The 20,544-nt window shown below is 47.6% G+C and overlaps 1 protein-coding gene across 1 annotated transcript in view; it reads right to left on the bottom strand.

Moving 5' to 3' along the window:
• Positions 1-6,364: 6,364 nt before the first annotated feature.
• The window catches only part of LOC144933147 (transmembrane protein 132E-like), a 555,499-nt gene continuing 541,319 nt past the window's right edge, over positions 6,365-20,544 (bottom strand). Inside the window, exon 9 of the mRNA XM_078857737.1 lies at positions 6,365-7,563. Within this exon, the coding sequence (XP_078713863.1) occupies positions 6,412-7,563 (1,152 nt within the window). The 3' untranslated portion in view covers positions 6,365-6,411. The remainder of the gene's footprint in view (positions 7,564-20,544) is intronic.

The raw sequence follows: 20,544 nt of genomic DNA, 5'->3' as shown, positions 1-20,544 counted from the left end.
CAACCTGGACCCCATTTTCCACAGCACAGACTGGAAATACTCGTGTGTCAGTTTCCTTACTGCATTGCGGTGCTCTGTATATCCTGAAAACTGTTACATATAAACAAAACGTTGCCACTATGTTTTTCTGCTGTCAGTAAATAGAGCATTTTTTACATGTGGACACAAACCAGTGTCGAGCATCCTGTGGTATGAACTATAGAATGCAATGATCATTTTCCACAACAGCTAAAAGACGAAACTCAGTTGCAATAGAAATGAAATACATTTCAGCAACAGAGAATACTAATTTTATTTGGCAACTATGCAGTTGCGATGCATGATGACCAGACAGTGGACACAAATATGTATTATTATAATTGTATAGATATAAAACATTTTAAACATTTCAAAAATTCTGTAGGTAGCCACTTTAAAGCACGGTCAGTGTGCAGGTATTACCAGTTTTCATTAAGCAGCAATTAGCATTAGGTGCTCTGTTGGTCAGGCATGAGTAGAATAACAATTTGATGCGTAATTGGAATAGACATCTCCATTACTTCGGGACCTCATTCTCGTTAGTGTTCCCATCAAAATAGAATAATCTAAGCCATGCTTGATTTCATACGTATTTGTGTCAAAGCAAACAAAACACATTTGTATCGGCTACGGACATAAGCACTTTCAAAGTTCTAACAATCACAATCATTTCAACTTGTAACGTGCAGCACCACGACCCTGTTTGTTCAGATGTATGCCACCTTTTTACAACAATGTGGAAAATTGTGTAGTTAAATAAACCACAACAGTTTCCAGGTAAAGTTTTTTGGCATACAGGTTAAAAACCACGACTGATTTTTTTGTCCAATGAGAAAACTATTACATGTTTGTTCCACTAAAAGTAACGATAGAGGTCAAATACATTTTGCACAATATAAATAATGTAAATTAATGCAAGGATGACTGGTTAAACTGGAAATAGTGTCCTTTTATCACAAGTCATTGAATTTTGCAACATAATTACTCCTGCCAAGTTGTAGGGCTTTCTTTTGTAATGAGTGACTTAAAATACTGTCAACGCATGATTTGCGGGTGACTTTTACCGCTGTGAGATTGGTTTGCAACTATTAGCAACCTTGACATTGACTGCAATATCTACTTCTTGTATCTATTGAAAACATTTCATCTAAATTTTCTGGTTTTTATTAATAAAATGTCCGTAATTAATTGGCCAGGTTGCTATTTTGGTGCAATTTACATTTCACATCGTATGCTTACTCAATAATGGAAAACAGATGCAAAGTTACATTTTAAGGTCAATATTTTCTTGGAAATACATTCGTATGATATATTTTAAGGAACATAAATTGCTGTGAAAGGTCAAACTTTTTCTGCTCACCCTTGAGTATTATTTTTTGCTAGTTGAAGGAGTTAACTTTTGCCACAGTATGAAAATGTTGACCAATACATTAGAAAAACACATGACTGATTCAAGGTACTACATCTGAATGTAGAATTGTGTCAAGACAGCTTGACCTGGGAATTTCTATGTCAACAACAACCTCACAAGCATATGCACTTCCTCAATTTGAAACGTAGAATGTGTTAGTATGCCATAATATTCTTAATACAGTGGCTGAATTTTTTTTTGTAAAAGAGCAATGAACACTGATGCAAAGACAAAGATCCACCGTGTAGCCTTTGACAGACTGTTAGGGAAAGTGCTTTTTCCTAGCATCTATGTATGCCAGCATATGAGCGGGTGGTTGGTCAGCACGACGCCTGGCCATCTTTGTCTCCCCAATGCTGATGTTCAAACAATGCACCAGGTCCTCATTTGAGACTAAGTTGACCTAGGTGAGACCCAGGACCGGTTCAGATATTCGCCACTGTTATTGGTCGTGAGCAGGAATTGAACCTAGATCACTGGATTTATAGCAGAGCACACTGACCACTGCACTGCCATTCACTTTTATATTCACTAGGTCACATACAGGACTGAGATAATACTACTGTGTCTAGTTATCAAAACAAATATATGTACTTTATTCATGGAACATATTAAAAGCTGAAATAAACGTGAGTTATTTTTTAAATTATGCAACTGAAATCATCTAGAAATGAAATACCTAAAGTCATTGCTTTAATATGTCATTTGAAGGTAACGTATGAATCACAATTAATTACACAGTGTAACAGATTGTTTTTGTTTCTGGGTAGTGTTATTTCCTAATTGCTTATGCCTCAAAAGTACAGAAAATGGCTATTATTCCCCACAAACTTTGCTTTTGTGACCAGAACACTGATATTTTGAAATTTACATTTTTTCCAGAACGTTCGAGATAGATTCAGTGCTGAGTAAACTTGGAGTAACTTCTAGAACATTGTAGAACTTTCCAGTAATATAAATAGTAGTATAAATAAGTCCACCAGTTCAGTATAGTTCCAGCTGCCTAACTAAATACATTTTTCTGAGATGGCATTGAGAGGCTGCAAGCATCCGGCGGACGCATTTTACTATGTCTGCGACCAATTTATCAAGACAAAGAGCGAAAAAGTACTCTGTGGAAGCTTCTGCGAAGATGTGTGAGGCCTACAAGGCATATTTCGGCATGCCTGTCGTGGATCGAGACAAACCCTGGGCACCTCATTTCACCTGCGAGCACTGCAAAAATACTCTGGAAGGTAAGATGTACAATTGTTGCACGGAATTTTGCGTTATAAAATTTGTTACAAATTAAAAAATTGTAAGTTTTTTTTTTATTTTAAACTGTTTTACAATTTTCAATGTTATTGAAAACATATATATATAAATGAAAAATGTTGTGAAAATCTCTTACACATTAGTGATGGGTGAAATAAATATATTTTTGTAGGATGGTACAGAGGGGAAAAGAGAGCCATGAAGTTCACTATCCCAAGAATTTGGTGGGAACCCACTGACCACTCAAACAACTGCTAATTCTGCATGGTGGACCCTTCCAAACGTCGGACTGGCAAGAATACACCTGCTATCACGTATCCGGACCTTCCTTCATCCCAGTGCTACACTGCCATGAGCTCCCCGTACCCACTCCTCCGGAGAGAGAGCAGCTGTCTTTAGAAGAGAGCAGCAAGTCAGAGAGCGAGAAAGACGTTGTAGATCCAGATGACAATTTCAGAGGTGGAGCTGAGTAGAGAAACCCATTCTACCCCAACCAAAAAGTCCTCAACGATTTGATCAGAGATCTTGGTTTTACCAAGTCCAATGCTGAGCTTTTGTCGTCTAGGCTTAAGCAGTGGAACTTGTTGGATGAATGTGTGCAAGTCGCAGATCAGAGGAAGCGTCACCAACCTTTTTGCAGCTTCTTTACCCGTCAAGATGGGTTCTGCTTCTGCCACAATGTGACCAAGTCTGTTCAAGGCAATATGAATCGCCTGCAACCAGAATGAGTGGCGCCTCTTCATTGACAGCTCATCCAGGAGCCTCAAAGCTGTTCTACTCCATAATGGTAACAAGTACCCGTCTGTTCCCCTCAAAGAGGATTACAACAGCATCAAGACCTTGCTGGATGCCTTGAAGTATGATGAGTATGGCTGGGAAGTCATCGGGGACTTCAAAATGGTGGCATTCCTGATGGGTCTCCAAGGCAGTTTTACTAAGTTTCTCTGCTATCTTTGCCTTTGGGACAGCAGGGACACCAAGGTGCACGAACACAGGTGGCACTGGCCACAGTGGACTGAGTTCTCTGTGGGGAGGAACAACGTCAAGTGGGAGCCACTGGTGGACCCCCAGAAGGTGCTGATGCCACCACTGCACATCAAATTGGGCCTCATGAAACAATTTGTCAGAGCTGTAGATAGGAGTCGGCAGCCTTCAAGTACCTTCAAGACTTCTTCCCTAAGCTGTCAGAGGCAAAGGTCAAAGCCAGTGTCTTCGTCGGACCACAGATAAAGAAGATCATGGAGTGCAATTAATTCCTCAAGAAGCTAACTAGGAAGGAGAAAGCGGCTTGGAACAGCTTTGTCGCAGTGGTTTGTGGCTTCCTAGGCAATCACAAGGTCGAAAACTACATGGAGCTGGTTGAGACTGGTGAAGAACTACAGCACAATGGGTTGTAGGATGTCCCTCAAAGTCCATATCCTTGATGCTCATCTTGATAAATTCAAGGAGAACATGGGAGCGTACTCAGAGGAGCAAGGCGAGTGCTTCCACCAGGATATACTGGACTTTGAACGCCGCTACCAAGGACAGTATAACGAGAACATGATGGGAGACTACATTTGGGGGCTGATTCGTGAAAGTGATTTACAGTATAATCGTAAATCTCGAAAAACTACTCACTTCTAAATCTTTTGTAGTCATTTTTGTATTACTTAAGTATAAATAAATGTAAATTTTGATTCATATGTTGTTTTTTCTTACTTTATGTGAACGAAAAGATACAAATTCGCCAGTTTTCTCATTGAAAATAAGTACATTTCAAAATATCACTGTCCTGGTCACAAAAGCAAAGTTTGTGGGGAATAATAGCCATTTTCTATACTTTTTATGCATAAGCAATTACGAAATAACTTACTATCCAGGAACAAAAATTGTGTTACATAGTGTTATTTTTCACTTAGTCATTGTAGACGATGGCAACAGGGCTGGCTCTGCCATTGGATATTGATAAGATTACATTGATTACATACACCTTGTGACATGATATAATATGATCAAAAGTGGCCATGAATGGCTCTATTATTATTGCTTTTTTGATCTATGCTCATGATTGGATACAGGACACCTTGCGGAGCAGCATTCTTGTGCTGCAAATGTTCTGACATGTTAAATTATACAGCACTCATGTGACCCGTGGATGAAGGCCCAAATGTATGACTGCAAGCCTTAAAAGTTGAAAAGCCAAACATGTAACATATTTACATTAATTTACATAATCTACTTTTAGCAATAAAACGAAAGGTATTAATTATACCACTGGATTTTTTAAATATACATAACAGATATTTTTTAAAATAAATAACCGGTCAATAATTTCGTGTTAATTGGTTTGTGTATATGCAATATGGTTTTTACCTTGACCAGTGAGGCTTGCGGAAAATACATCCTATATATATTTATTTTCTAGAGGATCAACATTATTTATTAAAAATTATATCACACGCATATGGTGGAATATTACTCTGTGAAGAAGGAGGTTCTGGGGATAAGCCCACTCCCTGATGATAGGACATTTGTCAATTGCAGGTACATTATGTAACAAAAATGTAATTAAACCTTTCACTTTCTATTTTGTTCGAATAACTGACACAAGTTTAATCTGATAATTTTCCTCTGTGTTTAAAAAAAAGAAATCCAAATACACAACAATCTTAATTATGAACTGCAACTAGATGTGACCACAAACACAAGCACATCCACTCAGTGTTTATGTACGTACGTACACTCAATCACATTTTAACATGCATCCCTTCAAGCTATAGCTGCCTATCTTAACAAGGTTCCCTGTAAGTGTTTGACACCTCTGTACATGAAGCCTAAATTAGATATTTAATTTTGATCTGATTTTTATTTCATGTCTTTTTTTTATAATGTCTTGTAATGTTCAGAAAGCAATACTGGAAAAAAAAGAATTGCTTTTGCTGTTCTATAAATTGTTATTGACTCGGTTACATATTTCAGAGCAACTTACATGGCTGAACCACGTTGAATAAGTGCTATAATGTATTTTGAAACAAAAAATTATACATGTTTTCCCATGTTGCTTTATACCTCAGACATGCTTGCATCACATGAACTACTTGCAAGGTTAACAAATCCATGCCTAGGACAATTCACAATGTCGATAATTGCAATGCTCATGTAACACTAACTTGTAAATTTTTCCTCTGTATTTTAACGTGAGACTTGGCAGGGACACAAGGTTACACATGTAATGTTAGCTGCTACAAAACACCTCACTCCGTGCTTGTTCAAGCCTTGCATTTTGCCTTGTCGAGGTAAAATTAATTATCACACATTTTTAAAGCTGCTATGAAAATTAATGTACACTTGTAAACGTGCCTCTGTTAAAATAAAGGCAATTAATAAAACATAGTAATTACAATGCTCATTTGCATATTTCCTTCCATGCACAAAATAACAACACAACATACATACTTGTTAAAGTGTTTATTTTACCGACTATTTATGCTTTCATTTCAATTTTTTTATTATGTAGCATGCACTTTTTTCACAGTAAACATGCTGTAACCATTTAAATAAAGGGTGTTTTAGAGTTAAAATTAAAAGTCAGCAAATGGTTCTGGCCTGGAAAAGTAATGATCCATTATTGCCTAGGGCTGAATGAACACGTCCCGTTTTGTGCTGAATGCTCATTACCGGTAATAAGTGTCAGCAGATTAGAATTGGCAGCCTTCTCACTGCACTCAGATTGCAGTCTTTGGCACTTATCCACTTTCTTTGATTCTGTGGACATCAGTGTGTGGTTCTTCAGAGTCCCTTAAGCCTGGGTCAAGGCACAGCCATTCAATGTCTTGTTCCTTCCCTACAGGGATTGTCTGGCTTATTTCGGCCATTTTGTCTGGACTGTGCACAGTGGTGAAGGCTGAAAACGTCACCCTCTTTTTCTGCAGTGAGAGGGGATGAACAGAGGAGTCACTCGCTTTGGACTTGGGGCTCCCTTCTCGGATGGCGTCATCGATCCCCTGCAGCGTGATCACCAGCTCGTTCTTCGGATGGCTTCGGCTGATGTGATTGCACGCCATCTTCCTGTCGGCAGCTGCTTCACCCGATTGCTTTGATGTGGAAGCAAAGCCCCCCTGGCTCCCGCGCTCGTCGCCGACGTTCCGCAACTGGATCCAGTCGTGTGAGTGCGTGCCGATCTCGTCCTGTGCCTGCGGCACGAGCTGCTTCCGCTTGTAGCGAATGACGAATGCCGTGCAATTGATGAGGAAAACGAGGATAGCCAGGCAGAAGACGCTGAGCAATGTGTACATCCCGATTTGTAGGTCGCTCAAGCCGGAAGGTCTCTGGGCTTGGTCGCCAGCACTTCTGACACCGGTGCCCTTCTGCGGAAATTTGGGGTCCACGGGCGGGCTGTCGGAGCTTCCCCGCTTCTGAAGGACCTCCTGCAGAGACTCACCTTGGTCGCCCACGCCATGATTCCGCCACTCGCCTGGCTGGGGCCCAGACGTTGTGCCGCCCCGCTTGACACCCACTTCCTCTCGCTCCGTGTAGATGTGGCCCCGGAGCGAGCCATTGTGCAGGTGTCTCTGATCCCACTGAACATTGGGAGTTGTGCCCATGAAGGCATTTCCAAAGCTGACGCTCACGTTGACGTTAACTGTCGCCAGCGAGCCCCTGCGCTTAGACTTCTGGCAGCCATTGCAGACGAGCAGCTCCACCTTGAGGAGGCCCCCCAGCTCGTTGCCTTCGCCCTCGGCCAGGATGGAGGGCCACCCGTCCGCTGAGGAGAAGCGCACGGATAGTGCGCTCTCGTCCAGAGAGCTCACGGAGAGGACGTAGTCCCGAGGGTTGTAGGCGTCCATCGGTGTCACCGTGCCATCGCTAAACTGCAGCCAGAGGACAAGCGTGGCCTCCTGTGAAATCAGAAGAAAGTATAATTTTTCAAAAGCTTTACACCGTTTTTCAATTTAATGCAGCTGAAACGCGGTGAGAAGGAATAAATTGTGTTTTCTTGTCGCACATTGGCATTATCACAAGCAAATTTGTGTGAGCATATTATTTTGGCGAATTTTTTTTTACATTTGTATCGCCTCTGAAATACATTTTGTAGGAATGTAAAAAAAAGTTTAACAAATACTTTGTAGAATATGCGTGTTTTATGAAACAGGTGTTTGAATTTCAATAATACATCCATCTCAATCAAAAAACGATTTGCATCTGTGACAAACACAAAAGCATACAATTTTAGTAATACCCTTGTTTTTTATATACCGTATGTTGTTGTCAATAAAATTCCCACTGCTACCCAAATAAAACATATTGAGCAATAAATGTAATCAAAACAGTTGAACAACTTTACCACAAGTGCAATCCCTTTACTACCAGGGCTTTATACTTTGCTGTTGTTTACATAAGACCGATTTAATCAGCACAGAGTTACAATATAAGTGCACAAGTCTTCATCGACACATAATTAAAATAACTTAACAGATATTTCAGAGTTAATGATGTTTAACGAGGTTGACTTACACTGTTGGATTTTAGATATTTTGCCTTCCAAATTTGTCACAAACCTCACGTGTCAATTTTTAAACTTGTAATGCATTTTGAATAGAAATAAAGAACTTAAAAGATTGTTCCATTTATTACACTGGTCTACATCCAAAATGGCTCCGAAATAAATATAGTCCAACTTTACCAATTCTGGGTGACTGAGAATGAAAATTATGCTTAAAGTTGTTGATTGACTCTAGTTTTCAAGATGTGCTACTGGGTCAGTATATACGAGCCTTGAATTGGGAATGGCGGAGGATAAGGGCATTTTAAGGGAAGGGATCTAATTTAAACCAGAAATGACTAAAATACATCTTTGACTGGATCTATGAATAAATCTATGACTGGGTTTGCACAGTACTTGCTTTTTGAGCAAAACAATGAATGATGATGCAATCTGAACCTGGTATTGCATCATACATTATATGAATTGCATCATGTTATTCCTAGAAGTCATGGATGATGCAATCATAACTAGGCTTACATCCCTTTGCTGAACAAATTTCCTCATATCAGCTCTAGAAATAATACAGTGTCGTGCTTTCTTATTTGTTAGTGTTTGATTTTGCAAAGGGACACATTTCTGTTCAGCCAAAGTGAGCAGGGATACCTCGTACTTGTGTGAACATAGCAGCTAACTTCTGCTATGTTTGTGGTGAAGTGACTTTTGCACCACAAAAGCGCAGTATAACCATTATGATTTAGAAAGCTTTTATTGGCAGCATTAGTGGTGAATGATATCTAATATCTGAACCGAAACTGGACTTTCTTCTCTCCACCAAAATGCACTCGCCAGTGGTGAAGTACGGTAAAAAATAAACCCCAATATCTGACACGTCGTGTGGAGGCCTTTATTGAGGAGTGGGTTGACAATGGGCTGTACATTCTATGTTTAACTTGCTGATTGCACAAAAACACGATACATTTCCACAAACGATATAAATGTTTTGTGATACGTAATTATGCATTTGACATAGCAGTGTATTTTTCATATGCCTTCCCAATTTTTTTAATGTCATTTTTTATTCTCCCCTGGAGCAGAAAGGTGAAAGGGTTGATGCCCACATTGAATAATTGCTTCCAAAAACCCTTCTTTTGATATATGGAGTTTTGAGAATGGAAGAGTTATGTTATTTTCAACAGGATACACTGTCATACTTTGGTACTTAGCAACTGAGAGCGAGAACAATGGCGCGACAGGTGCAACGTGTATGAGCATCACTGATACCCCTGTGGAATTACTTTGGATTGTAAAGCCACCAAATATACATGCACTACAAATAAAGTTGTTTTCTCTCTGTGTGACTTGATATAAACTATAAAAGGTAACGGTGCAGCCCCGCATTTACTTGCCCATGTCAATGCCCTTGTCGAGGAAATGTAGCTGAACTTTCAAACGCTAACCACACACTTCGGAAGAGGTCGGAGTACCCACCACAACTCAATCCCATCACACACGACCTTGCCGAGTAGACAGGCGGCATGGAGAAACACCGTTGTTTCAACTCCCGCATAGTATATAGTTAAACAATAAGACAGCCCTTTCAAACCACTGGTGGATGAAGGCCTCCATACTCCATACCAAAGCCGTGTGGTTTTTTGTTACCAAACTTTATTACGCTGGCACATGCAGGTCGGTAAAGGGCAGGTGGGGGGGGCAAGAGGGGGGGCAGGCAATGCGGAGGACGGTGGGGGCAGGGGGGTGGGATCTAATAAGTAGATCTTGGGATAAATGTATGGCAATTATAGCTCCGTGGGAAATACGAAGCTGTAAAGTATATGTTCATAACTCAATTCCATAATTTGTGATATTATAGCATTCGTTGCTGATATCCGAGCCTGGATGCTGCCTTTTAAATTGTAATTAAAGATTGTTCCTTTGTAACTAACACTCATCAACTTTATTACAAAGGATGTCAATGCATTATTCTCACATGTTTAAATAGAGAATATGAATATAGATTTGAAGCTTTCGTGACTGCAGGAATCCATACTCTTTGGTTCTTTCGGTAAAGTCACGTAGGTATAAAATAAAATAAATCACGACGTTTCGATTGCAACACAAGCAATCATCATCAGGTGGGAAAACCACAGCAATAAAAACTTTTTTTGCTGAAGTGGGAGAAAGATGCCGTGGTAAGAAGTTATATAGGTAAGAAAGGGGGGAGAGAATATTAACTTGGTTAATTTTATGTAAACATTTTGCAATTTTAAATAACACCCATTTCATACCTCGTAGTCATTTTGGTGCAAACAATCAAATTGTCTTAGGCACCTTCTCTGTATAACAGCTGCCAGACTTGTTACCTAGCCAGTCTCCAATTTTATTTTCGGCAGACATGGCCATTAACTAGAGGAAAACCATTGCCAAAACCCCTCAACATGTCTTCTAACAGCCTTTGTGTAAGTACAGTTGTGAATAGGCCAGTCTATTTTTTAAAGGTCTGTCAAGTTATCAGAATGCATGTTTGATTGCTCAATATTTAACCTAATTTTCCCTTTCTGTAGCTGTAGCACATTACACAAATAATTATTATTGGAGGTAAATGATAATTGTCCAGGGTTTCATTTACAAATCCTTGTGGTGACATTACCAAGCGATAGCATGTTTGGCGCATGTTGTTAGTACAGCACAACGGTGTTTGCTCTCCAACACCCTGGTGTGCTGTACTAGTGTAATGATGACTTGGCACACTTCTCTTGAGATGGCACTTTATTGAAGACACGTTCACTTGACATCAGGCGGAGATCCCACTGCAACAGCCCTGAGTCTCTCGTGCATCCCCCCTTCTCGATCATTCTCGCTGACTCTGAACGCTCCCTCTACCAGCACACTCTACCTTCCTCTTCCATCACCTGACCACGCTCCCTTCTCGAACATTCTTGTAGCCACCAGTCCCTTCACACTCACAACTGATACCCCTGTCATTACCTCCCATGGTCACTAGTGCATTCGTACTGGAAGCTGACCTCCCTGTCATTACCTCCCGTGGCCACTAGTCCCTTCCCACTGCATGCAGGCTCTATTGGCATTACACTAGTGTAGGGGTGTTAGAGAGAGATCCGTTATGCATGGCAGCTTATGGGAAACAAACACAGTGGGCGGGGCTACGTGAGTGCACGGGGGGGTGCTCTCAACGACGTCCGCACCAGGCAGCCCGGGGCCCCACCCCTCAGCGGGGGTTGAGTATAAAGGGGGATATGTCAGAGGGCTCGGGGCAGAATGTTAAAGCTAAACCAGTGAAGACCGAAGATCGTCTAGCTAGAGCCCTGGACTCCCCTGGGACGCCGCCCTTGCCAGGGCCGCGCAGGACCGAGCCAGCGGCGTGGTCCCGAGAACCAGAGCTAGTGCTCTGGGACTCCGGGTACCGTAGCCCGACTTACCAGTGTCGGGCCAGACAGCCTCCCCTAGCCCGTTAGTGGAGGACTAGGAGGTAGGTCAGAGATAGCTAGCAGTGTATTCCCAGCTAGCCGGGTGAGGGGGCCGATACCCCCTCCAGTATTGTATGTCCGCGGTTGTGACAACTGTTGCGGAATAAATACGTGTGCCTCAACCCCGGGTGTCCAAGAGTCCTCAACGGTATTACATGGACACGCGCCGGTCAGCTCGGGTCAGGATACCGGGGGCGGAGGACACCGCTGCAGTCGGAGAGCCCGGGACGGGTGAAGAGAGCACGGAGCAGTCAGGGCCAGATACGGCTACGCCGCAGCAACAGGAGGGTGGAGAGGTGTCGGCAGAGGGGCTGAGGCAGGCGCACGCCAAGCTGATGGAGCTGCTGCACGCCGCTGCCAGCATGCTGGACCACATCACTCAGCTGGGGGCTGCTGGACCGCCACGGGGCGACGAAAGCCGACGACCACAGCGCCTTCCCGCCATTTCGGCGGAACACCAATTTGAAAATCCCGCCATCACCGCAGCTGCAGTTGAGGGCGTGGCCGGCCTGAGCATCGCGTCCAACGCGGGCATACAGTACCTGCCGCGTCATCGCCAACGGACGGGACGTCACCATGGGTGCGACCGGCGATGCCATCGGTCGTGCGCGCCGAAGCAGAGCCGGGTGAGGGGGACGAGGGAGGGCGACCTTCTGCGGCAGCCGCTGCGCTACATCAGCGACTGCCTCCACTCAAAGAATTTGTGGGCGAGGAAGGCGACTGGGGCGGCTTCCAGCGGCGCTTCCTCGCTCACAAGGAGATGGCGAAGTGGACGGACGCCGAGGCTCTCCGCGCGCTGCCAGCACTCCTCAACAGCGACGCCCTCGCCACTTTAACATCGGCACCGAAGGAGAGGCGCTCTACGCTGCAGACGGCGATGCAGGTGCTGGCTGCAGTTTACGGTCCGCCGTCAGACTGTCGCCAACTCTTCTACGATCGCCATCGGGGGGCAAAGGAGTCGCCTCTGGCGTACCGCACAAGCCTCCTGGCACTGGCAAAGGCGGCCTTTCCACGGATGGACAACGAAGGTGTCGACGCCATGGTTACAGAGAAGATACTCCTGCTGGCGGACGACTTGGAGATCGTCATCGTCGCACAGGACGACGCGGAGATGTGCTCCCTCCAAGCAGCACGACTCCTCCACGCAAACCTGCTCGCGCAACGACGCAAGGCCAGCAAGGCGGCGAGCGGGCGTACCGTGGCCGCAGCCACCCTCCCGGCGGAGGAGATCTGCGCCATCGACCATCAACGGCGGCAGGGAGCGGGAGTACGGGCGGACCGGGGCGGCTCGAGCCATCCCGATCATCCGTCGTCGTCACCAGCGCTCCCGCGCTGCTACAACTGCGGCATCCGGGGCCATGTCGCCTCGGGGTGCCGCTCTCCTCGGCAGCGCGGGACGACACCTCGACGGGACGCCGGCCTTCTTCCCAAGCTCCATCATCATAACCCGGCGAGTCGCGGCACCTCACATGTTTGGCCCACGCACACACCCGCCACACACTCATACACCGCACCGATTGGGGGGCCAATATCGCGCACCATCGCACCAACACGCACCGCTCTGGGTACTCAGATTGAACCCAGCCAGTGGTCCGTGTTGGCCCATCGTGTTGTAGCCGCGTCGTCGGGGTCGTCGGCCGTTGTGGGGCACATCGACGGGGTCGAGGTGCGCATCCTGGTCGATACGGGAGCATCGGCGACCATTATTTCGGAGTTAATTTACAATATTCTCCCTGCCCAGAGCCGTCCTTTGATGCCTGTTAACGTGCCATTCTTTCCTGCTAACGGGGCCACTTGGCATCATCGGACAGATTCGAGCCCTAATTTGTATCGGGGATATTAAATTGTCTGGGCCGATTTTTGTTTCCTCATCGCTGGCGGTTCCGTGCCTGCTGGGGACGGACTTCCTGGCCAAAATGCCGATTAGGATATTAATCGACCAGGGATGCATTGAGCTCCCGTCGGGCCGACGCATGGCGTTTCTGCCATCCCCCGGTACGAGTCGGACGGCGTTCGCAACGGTGCCGGCGTTTGTAGATAGAACGGTGCGCGTTCCTCCGGGGGCACAAATGTTGGTTCCTTTGAAACTTCGGCGGCCCTTCGCTAAGGGCATTGGGGCCCAAGGGGTTCTGCTGGGGCCATCTAGGGCCGGGGTTAGTGGACCTCATTTACTTCCGGCCCAGACCATAGTAAGAGGGGACGGAGACCCCTTCATCGCGGTCCTCAATGTGGGCTCGCAGACGGTGGTGGTCCCGCAGGGGACCGTGCTTGCTCACGCGACGCCGGTGCCCTGTGAGGAACCCGTCGCGAATCACGTGAGTGCTGTCCCTGCGCCGCGACCACATTCGGACAGCGATGAAGGGTGGCTCGAGGCGCTTTGTGCGGGATCGACGGATCTGTCAAATTCAGAGCGTCAACAGCTTAAAACGCTACTGCGGGAATTTTCCGACGTTTTCAGTCGGGACAAATACGATTTGGGTTGCACTCATCTGCTGCGTCACCATATTGATACGGGTGACAGCGCGCCAATACGCCAGAATCCGTTTCGGTTAAGTCCCGCCGAAAAGGACCATGTCAAATCGGCTATTGATGACATGTTAGCCGCCGACATCATTTCTCCTTCCACCAGCCCTTGGGGAGCGCCGATCGTCCTGGTTAAAAAGCAGGACGGCTCGTTGCGGTTTTGCGTTGATTTTCGGCGCCTTAACAAAATTTTGGTTGCCGACGCATACCCGCTCCCACGGATGGACGAATCGCTAGACGCCTTGGCGGGAGCGCGATTCTTCTCCACATTGGATTTACTTTCGGGATTCTGGCAGCTTCCTCTGGACGATGATTCAAAGCCTAAAACTGCTTTCCGTACACCGCACGGCCTGTTCCAATTCAACCAGTTGCCGATGGGACTCCACTCAGCGCCGGCAACTTTCCAGCGTTTGATGGAATTGGTTTTGGCTGGATTGCAATGGGATTCGTGCCTGATTTATTTGGATGACGTTATCGTCTTTAGTAAAACTTTTGACGAACATCTCCAGAGGTTGCGGGCGGTTTTCCTAAAGATGCGGGCTGCTAATTTGAAATTCAAACCCCAAAAATGTCATCTGTTACGCGATTCGGTGCGTTATTTGGGACACATCGTGGGGCGCTCAGGTATTGCTACCGATCCCGCCAAAACGCAGTGCGTCAGCTCCTGGCCGACTCCCACCTCGGTGGGAGAGGTCAGGAGTTTTATTGGCTTCGCGTCGTATTACCGACGTTTCGTCGCAGATTTTGCGACGATTGCGAAACCCCTACACGCTTTAACATCAAAAGGGGTTCGGTTCCACTGGGGTCAGGAGGAGGAGGCTGCTTTCTGCTCCCTTCGGGACGCCCTGGTAAAAGCTCCTCCCTTGAGTTACCCCGATTTTTCTAAGCCTTTTTTGCTCGACACCGATGCGAGCAACACAGGTATTGGGGGCGTGCTTTCCCAGGTGGTTGACGGCGTGGAACGGGTGGTTGCGTACGGCAGTCGGGTGTTGTCTCCGGCGGAGCAAAGATATTGTGTCACCCGTCGGGAACTGTTGGCAATTGTCTATTTCATCCAACAGTATCGCCCATATCTGTACGGTCGGCATTTCACCGTCCGCACAGATCATGCGGCACTGCAGTACGCCCTGCGAGTTCAACAGCCATCGGGACAATTGTCCCGATGGTTGGAGATCCTCCAGGATTTTGATTTTGAAACCACCTACCGTAAGGGCGTTCGCCACACAAATGCTGACGCTCTGTCGTGCATGCCAACCACCTCCGAATGTGCATGCCTCCTGGGGTCGGGACGTTGCAGGCCAGCAGGGGACATACCGGTTCCGGTCCTGGCGGCCGCCGGCCACGACGAAACATTGGTTCCAAATTCAATCGCACAACAGGGAAAAGATTCCCTGTTGGGGATGCCCGTCAATGAATGGGGGCGCCTCCAGATGGAGGATACCTCTCTCCTCGGGTTGCGTCGTCGCGTCGGCTGTGCTGGGCAGGGCAGGGGTGATGCCGATGCATGGGAATTGGTGCATGGTCTGCTGATGCACTGGGATGGAAAATCCCATCGACATCGGCTGGTGGTCCCGTAGGGGTTGCGGGGCAAGGCGGTGTGGGCCGCACATGAGCGCCTCCTACACCTGGGGACCCAAAAGACCCTCGCCTTACTCCAACTCGATTATTTTTGGCCAGGCATGACGAAGGATGTCGGGGATTTACTGGGGTCATGCCCTCGATGCGCGCAACGAAAACCGCCAGCACGTGTGTCTAACCCACCCTTGCAGTCAATCAAAGTGTCCAGAGTTAACGAACTCGTCGCGCTGGATATTTTGGGCCCATTCCCCGCCACACCCATGGGCAATAGATATTTGTTAACTGGTGTGGAGTATTTTACACGCTGGCCTATGGCCTGGCCCCTTGCCAACGAGTCGGCAGCAGCCATCGTGGAGGCCTTTGTTCAGGGTTATGTCCTGGACAAAGGTGCTCCGGAGCGGCTGCTGACCGACCAGGGCAAACATTTTTCCGGTAAATTGCTCAAAGAAGTCTGTGAGCTCCTGGGCACGAAGAAAATTCGTACCTCCCCATATCACCCGCAGACTGACGGGATGGTCGAGCGTCTGCATCGGACCATCGCGTCAATGTTGTCACAGCAGGTGTCGGACTCACAGACCGATTGGGACTTGCAAATTCAAGGGGTATTGGCGGCGTACCGGATGGCCCCCCACGCAGCTACGGGATTTTCACCCTTCTACCTCATGTACGGCCGCGAACCTGACCCGCCTGTTCGTGCCCAGCTGCAGATCCCCGCGCCTCAGGGAAAAACTAAATTGGCTGACCATGTAAAATTTAATTTGGCCAAATTGACAGAGGCACGGGATGCTGCCATGCAAAACTCTGACCTCCGTCAGAAAGCGAATGAGCGGCTCAGACTGGGTCGGGCGCACATGCTGCAGTGGAAGCCGGGGGACAAGGCATGGCTGCACTGTCCCCAGGTGCCACTCGCAACCTCCTCTAAGCTGGTGCGGCCGTGGCGGGGCCCTGTGGAGGTGGTCGAGGTTTTGCGACCGCAGTGCGTGCGCATCAAATGGGGGAAGCGGCGGTGGTTCGTCCACCCCTCTAGATTAAAACCCTTCGTTGCGGTACACATCCCCACTTCACACACGCGTGGCCAAACATGTGGGGGGTCGACCGACTCACTGGGTCCGTCTCCGTCGCGCTCACCTAATGCCTTGCCGGCTGTGCCACCTCCAGGTGCATCAGGAATGACGGGCTCACGCCCGATCACCCCTCCTGGGGATGCCAAGGGTCACGCGGCGTCGGATGAGGACTCACTCCGAGACGGACAGTTGCCACCTGACGGTCCACCACCCGGGGTTACCCCGTGTGAGGGGCCCGCTGCACGGACACGCGCTAAAATGCGCAGACTGTTGTGAGGCCGGAAGATGTGTACATAGGTTGTGTCATTGCGTGTTGTGTGTGTGGTGGGTTCCCTGCAAAGTGTATAGACTGTTTTTACGGAATTCGTATTTAATCGGGGGGGTGCGTCGGGTTGTTTTCTCTTCTTGCTGTTGCGTTCTTGTTGTGTTGTTCTTGTTATTGTTGAAAAATAGTGAGGCACACGCGCGGTCAGGGGGTAAATGCGCTTTATTTGTCGTTTTTTTTGTATGTTGGCAGCCGGGACGGCTGCAAGCTATGCGGGGGGGGGGGGGTGATGTAGGGGTGTTAGAGAGAGATCCGTTATGCATGGCAGCTTATGGGAAACAAACACAGTGGGCGGGGCTACGTGAGTGCACGGGGGGGGGTGCTCTCAACGACGTCCGCACCAGGCAGCCCGGGGCCCCACCCCTCAGCGGGGGTTGAGTATAAAGGGGGATATGTCAGAGGGCTCGGGGCAGAATGTTAAAGCTAAACCAGTGAAGACCGAAGATCGTCTAGCTAGAGCCCTGGACTCCCCTGGGACGCCGCCCTTGTCAGGGCCGCGCAGGACCGAGCCAGCGGCGTGGTCCCGAGAACCAGAGCTAGTGCTCTGGGACTCCGGGTACCGTAGCCCGACTTACCAGTGTCGGGCCAGACAGCCTCCCCTAGCCCGTTAGTGGTGGACTAGGAGGTAGGTCAGAGATAGCTAGCAGTGTATTCCCAGCTAGCCGGGTGAGGGGGCCGATACCCCCTCCAGTATTGTATGTCCGCGGTTGTGACAACTGTTGCGGAATAAATACGTGTGCCTCAACCCCGGGTGTCCAAGAGTCCTCAACGGTATTACACTAGTAACGAATTGGCATGTTCTGTTTACGTGACAAACCTTACTAATTGGCTGTGTCGGGTGGTGGCAGGTTTAATGACACATTTATATGTACGCGATCTAACCCAATAAAACCTATATTATAGTAAAATATGTGTCGTCTGCTTCACAGTGGATGCCAAAGATGGTTATTTGCAAGGGTAGGTCATTGCATGCCAGTGCCATGGTCCAAATTATAAATATGACCTGCAAATTACTCAATTTGTGATTATACATAGCACGCAGCAATGATCACCGCCGGCCGCAAAACAAAAAAACTTCACAGATCCCTCTTTAAAAAGTCATGAAGCCTCAATGTCATAATATTAATAGATCACCTTTTTTCAACAGTGTCCTTTTTTCTACAGAGAGAATATTAAACCATATGGGCTATTATGTGTCCATATTTGTCTTTTGTGTATCCAGGTAAATAGATTTCTTATTAGGAAGTCTGTCTTTAAATTGAAAAAATAACAAAAAGGGAACATTTTCTCTAAAATGGAAATATTGCCAGAGTAAAATTACGCATTAGACAAATGAACAATCATCAGAAGTTAAATGGGAAAAAAGATGTGTTCCGCATGTAGTAATAATACTAATATATATTAAAAAAATTCCCATTACATGTGTAGTGACTCTCGGACAACTTGAACTGAAGACATTTCTTTATTTATTATTTATGGGGCTTTATGCAGATTACTTGGTCAGAGATGGCACACAAGTAGCGATGACGTGAAGACAACAACGGGAGCGATGACACAAAGACAACGACGGCCCGAAGACAGCTACGGTGTGAAGATAGCGATGGCGTGAAGACAGTCGACCCTGATCCCACGGCAGCTCCGAACTTTGCCTCTCACTTCCTTTTATTCCCGGTGTGGCCCTCAATCTGCCCCCCGCCACGCCCCCTTTCTCAAACTCTCTAGCCCGTTCCCGAACTTCACAGATGGTTCCCCTTCCGTAATTACCCCTCGTGACCACTGGGCCACGTAATTTTCTTGCACCCCCACTGTCTCCACCCAAGCACTGTCTCTACACCCGCACTATCTCGACATCACCCCCCACACCTTCTAAAAAAACAATCAGCCGTCTCGGCTCATAATTTAATGACAGTGTACCGGATCAGGGCTGAAGAAGAATCCTCCTCCGCCGGCCTTGCTGCGCTCCTTGTTGCTCAGGGGGTCAACGTGTAGCCCGATACAGGCTCACTTGACCATGCCACCACCCGGGTCCACCTGTTTATGTTCTCGTGGGCCTGCCGGCATCTGGCTACCCACATGGACGTGTGTCCCCTCCTCGATAATGGGCAGCACAATCCCCATCTCCTGTGCTAGTACCAACAACTTTTCCATCGTCAGGGGGTCTATTGCTGCTTGATCCATGCGCGGGTATGCAGCCTGCCCAAGCACCATCAGTGCGCTGCGGTAAGCAAGGGGCGTCTCGGCCTCCCCTTGCCTCCGCTGCAGGAGCTTCCTCTGCGCATTGGATGGAGGATCAAAGACGGCTGCCATCTCTCCGTACACCTGTCAAAGTGTGGCCTGCTTTTCTGGCTGGATGGCTCAAAATGCTGCAAGAGCATCATCATCGAGGGCCGTCGGCAAGGCCCGCAAAACCTTGTCTTCCGTCCACGCGACGGACGAATATTCCACTTCGAAAAGGCAGATGAAGGCAGCCCAATCGCCTCCCGCTGGCATGAACTATCTGACAGGAGGCAGCCGCCTTGGCCGGCCCACTGCTCCTCCGTGCGCCATCGGGGATGGAGTCGACTCCGGAGCCACCTGGGTCAGTGGCAAAATGGCGACCATCGATCACTCCCCCTCCCCCGTGGGGGAAATGACAGCCGTCGATCGCGCGGTCTCCACCGCGTGGAAGGTGGTGGGCAGCGATCGCGCAGGCTCCGCTGCGTGGGAAATGGCGGCCGCCGTCCATCTTGTCTCCTCCATGGGGCCCTGCCGTGTGCTCTATATGGCTCCTCCACTCGCCGCCATCGCGCCCAGCAGCAGGGAGAGCTGTGTGATGGCCACGAGGAGCAGGTCGAGCCATCCTGCCATCTCACGCCACCCTTCCGCGGCCCATGGCTACTAGCCAGCAGCCCCTTCTCCCTCCGTCGCTGCTCCTGCTGCACCTAGGGGTTCGGTCACTGGGACCCCTACACCTGGGACTGCCTGGAGAGGGGTCTCCTCGTCGTCTTCACCCTTGTCCGAGGTCGATGCAGGTGGATTTTTATTTCTTGAATATCTTGACATGCTTCTGACACCATTTGTAGTAACTCTCGGACAACTTGAACTGTAGAGGTTTCTTCATTTACTTTTTAGGGCGCTTCGCGCAAATAATTTACTCAGGAATGACACGCTGATAACTTGGACAGGGATAACGCACAGATAACTTGGGCCAGGGATGATGCACAGCTAACTTTGGCCAGGGATGGCACGCAAGTAGCGATGACACGAAGACTGCGACAATGTGAAGACAGCAATGGTAGCGACACACACTGTCTCTACACCCGCACTGTCTCTACACATGGATACACGCAATTTTAAGGCAATAAAAGTTTGATTTGTTTTCTACCAAATTCAGGTTTGCTTTGCCTTATAGGTTTTCTATTCTGACACCATATTTTATT

The sequence above is a fragment of the Lampetra fluviatilis genome, chromosome 6, assembly GCF_964198595.1.
Source record: "Lampetra fluviatilis chromosome 6, kcLamFluv1.1, whole genome shotgun sequence".
Classification (NCBI taxonomy): Eukaryota; Metazoa; Chordata; class Hyperoartia; order Petromyzontiformes; family Petromyzontidae; genus Lampetra; species Lampetra fluviatilis.
This window is presented reverse-complemented; position numbering and strand designations above follow the sequence as displayed.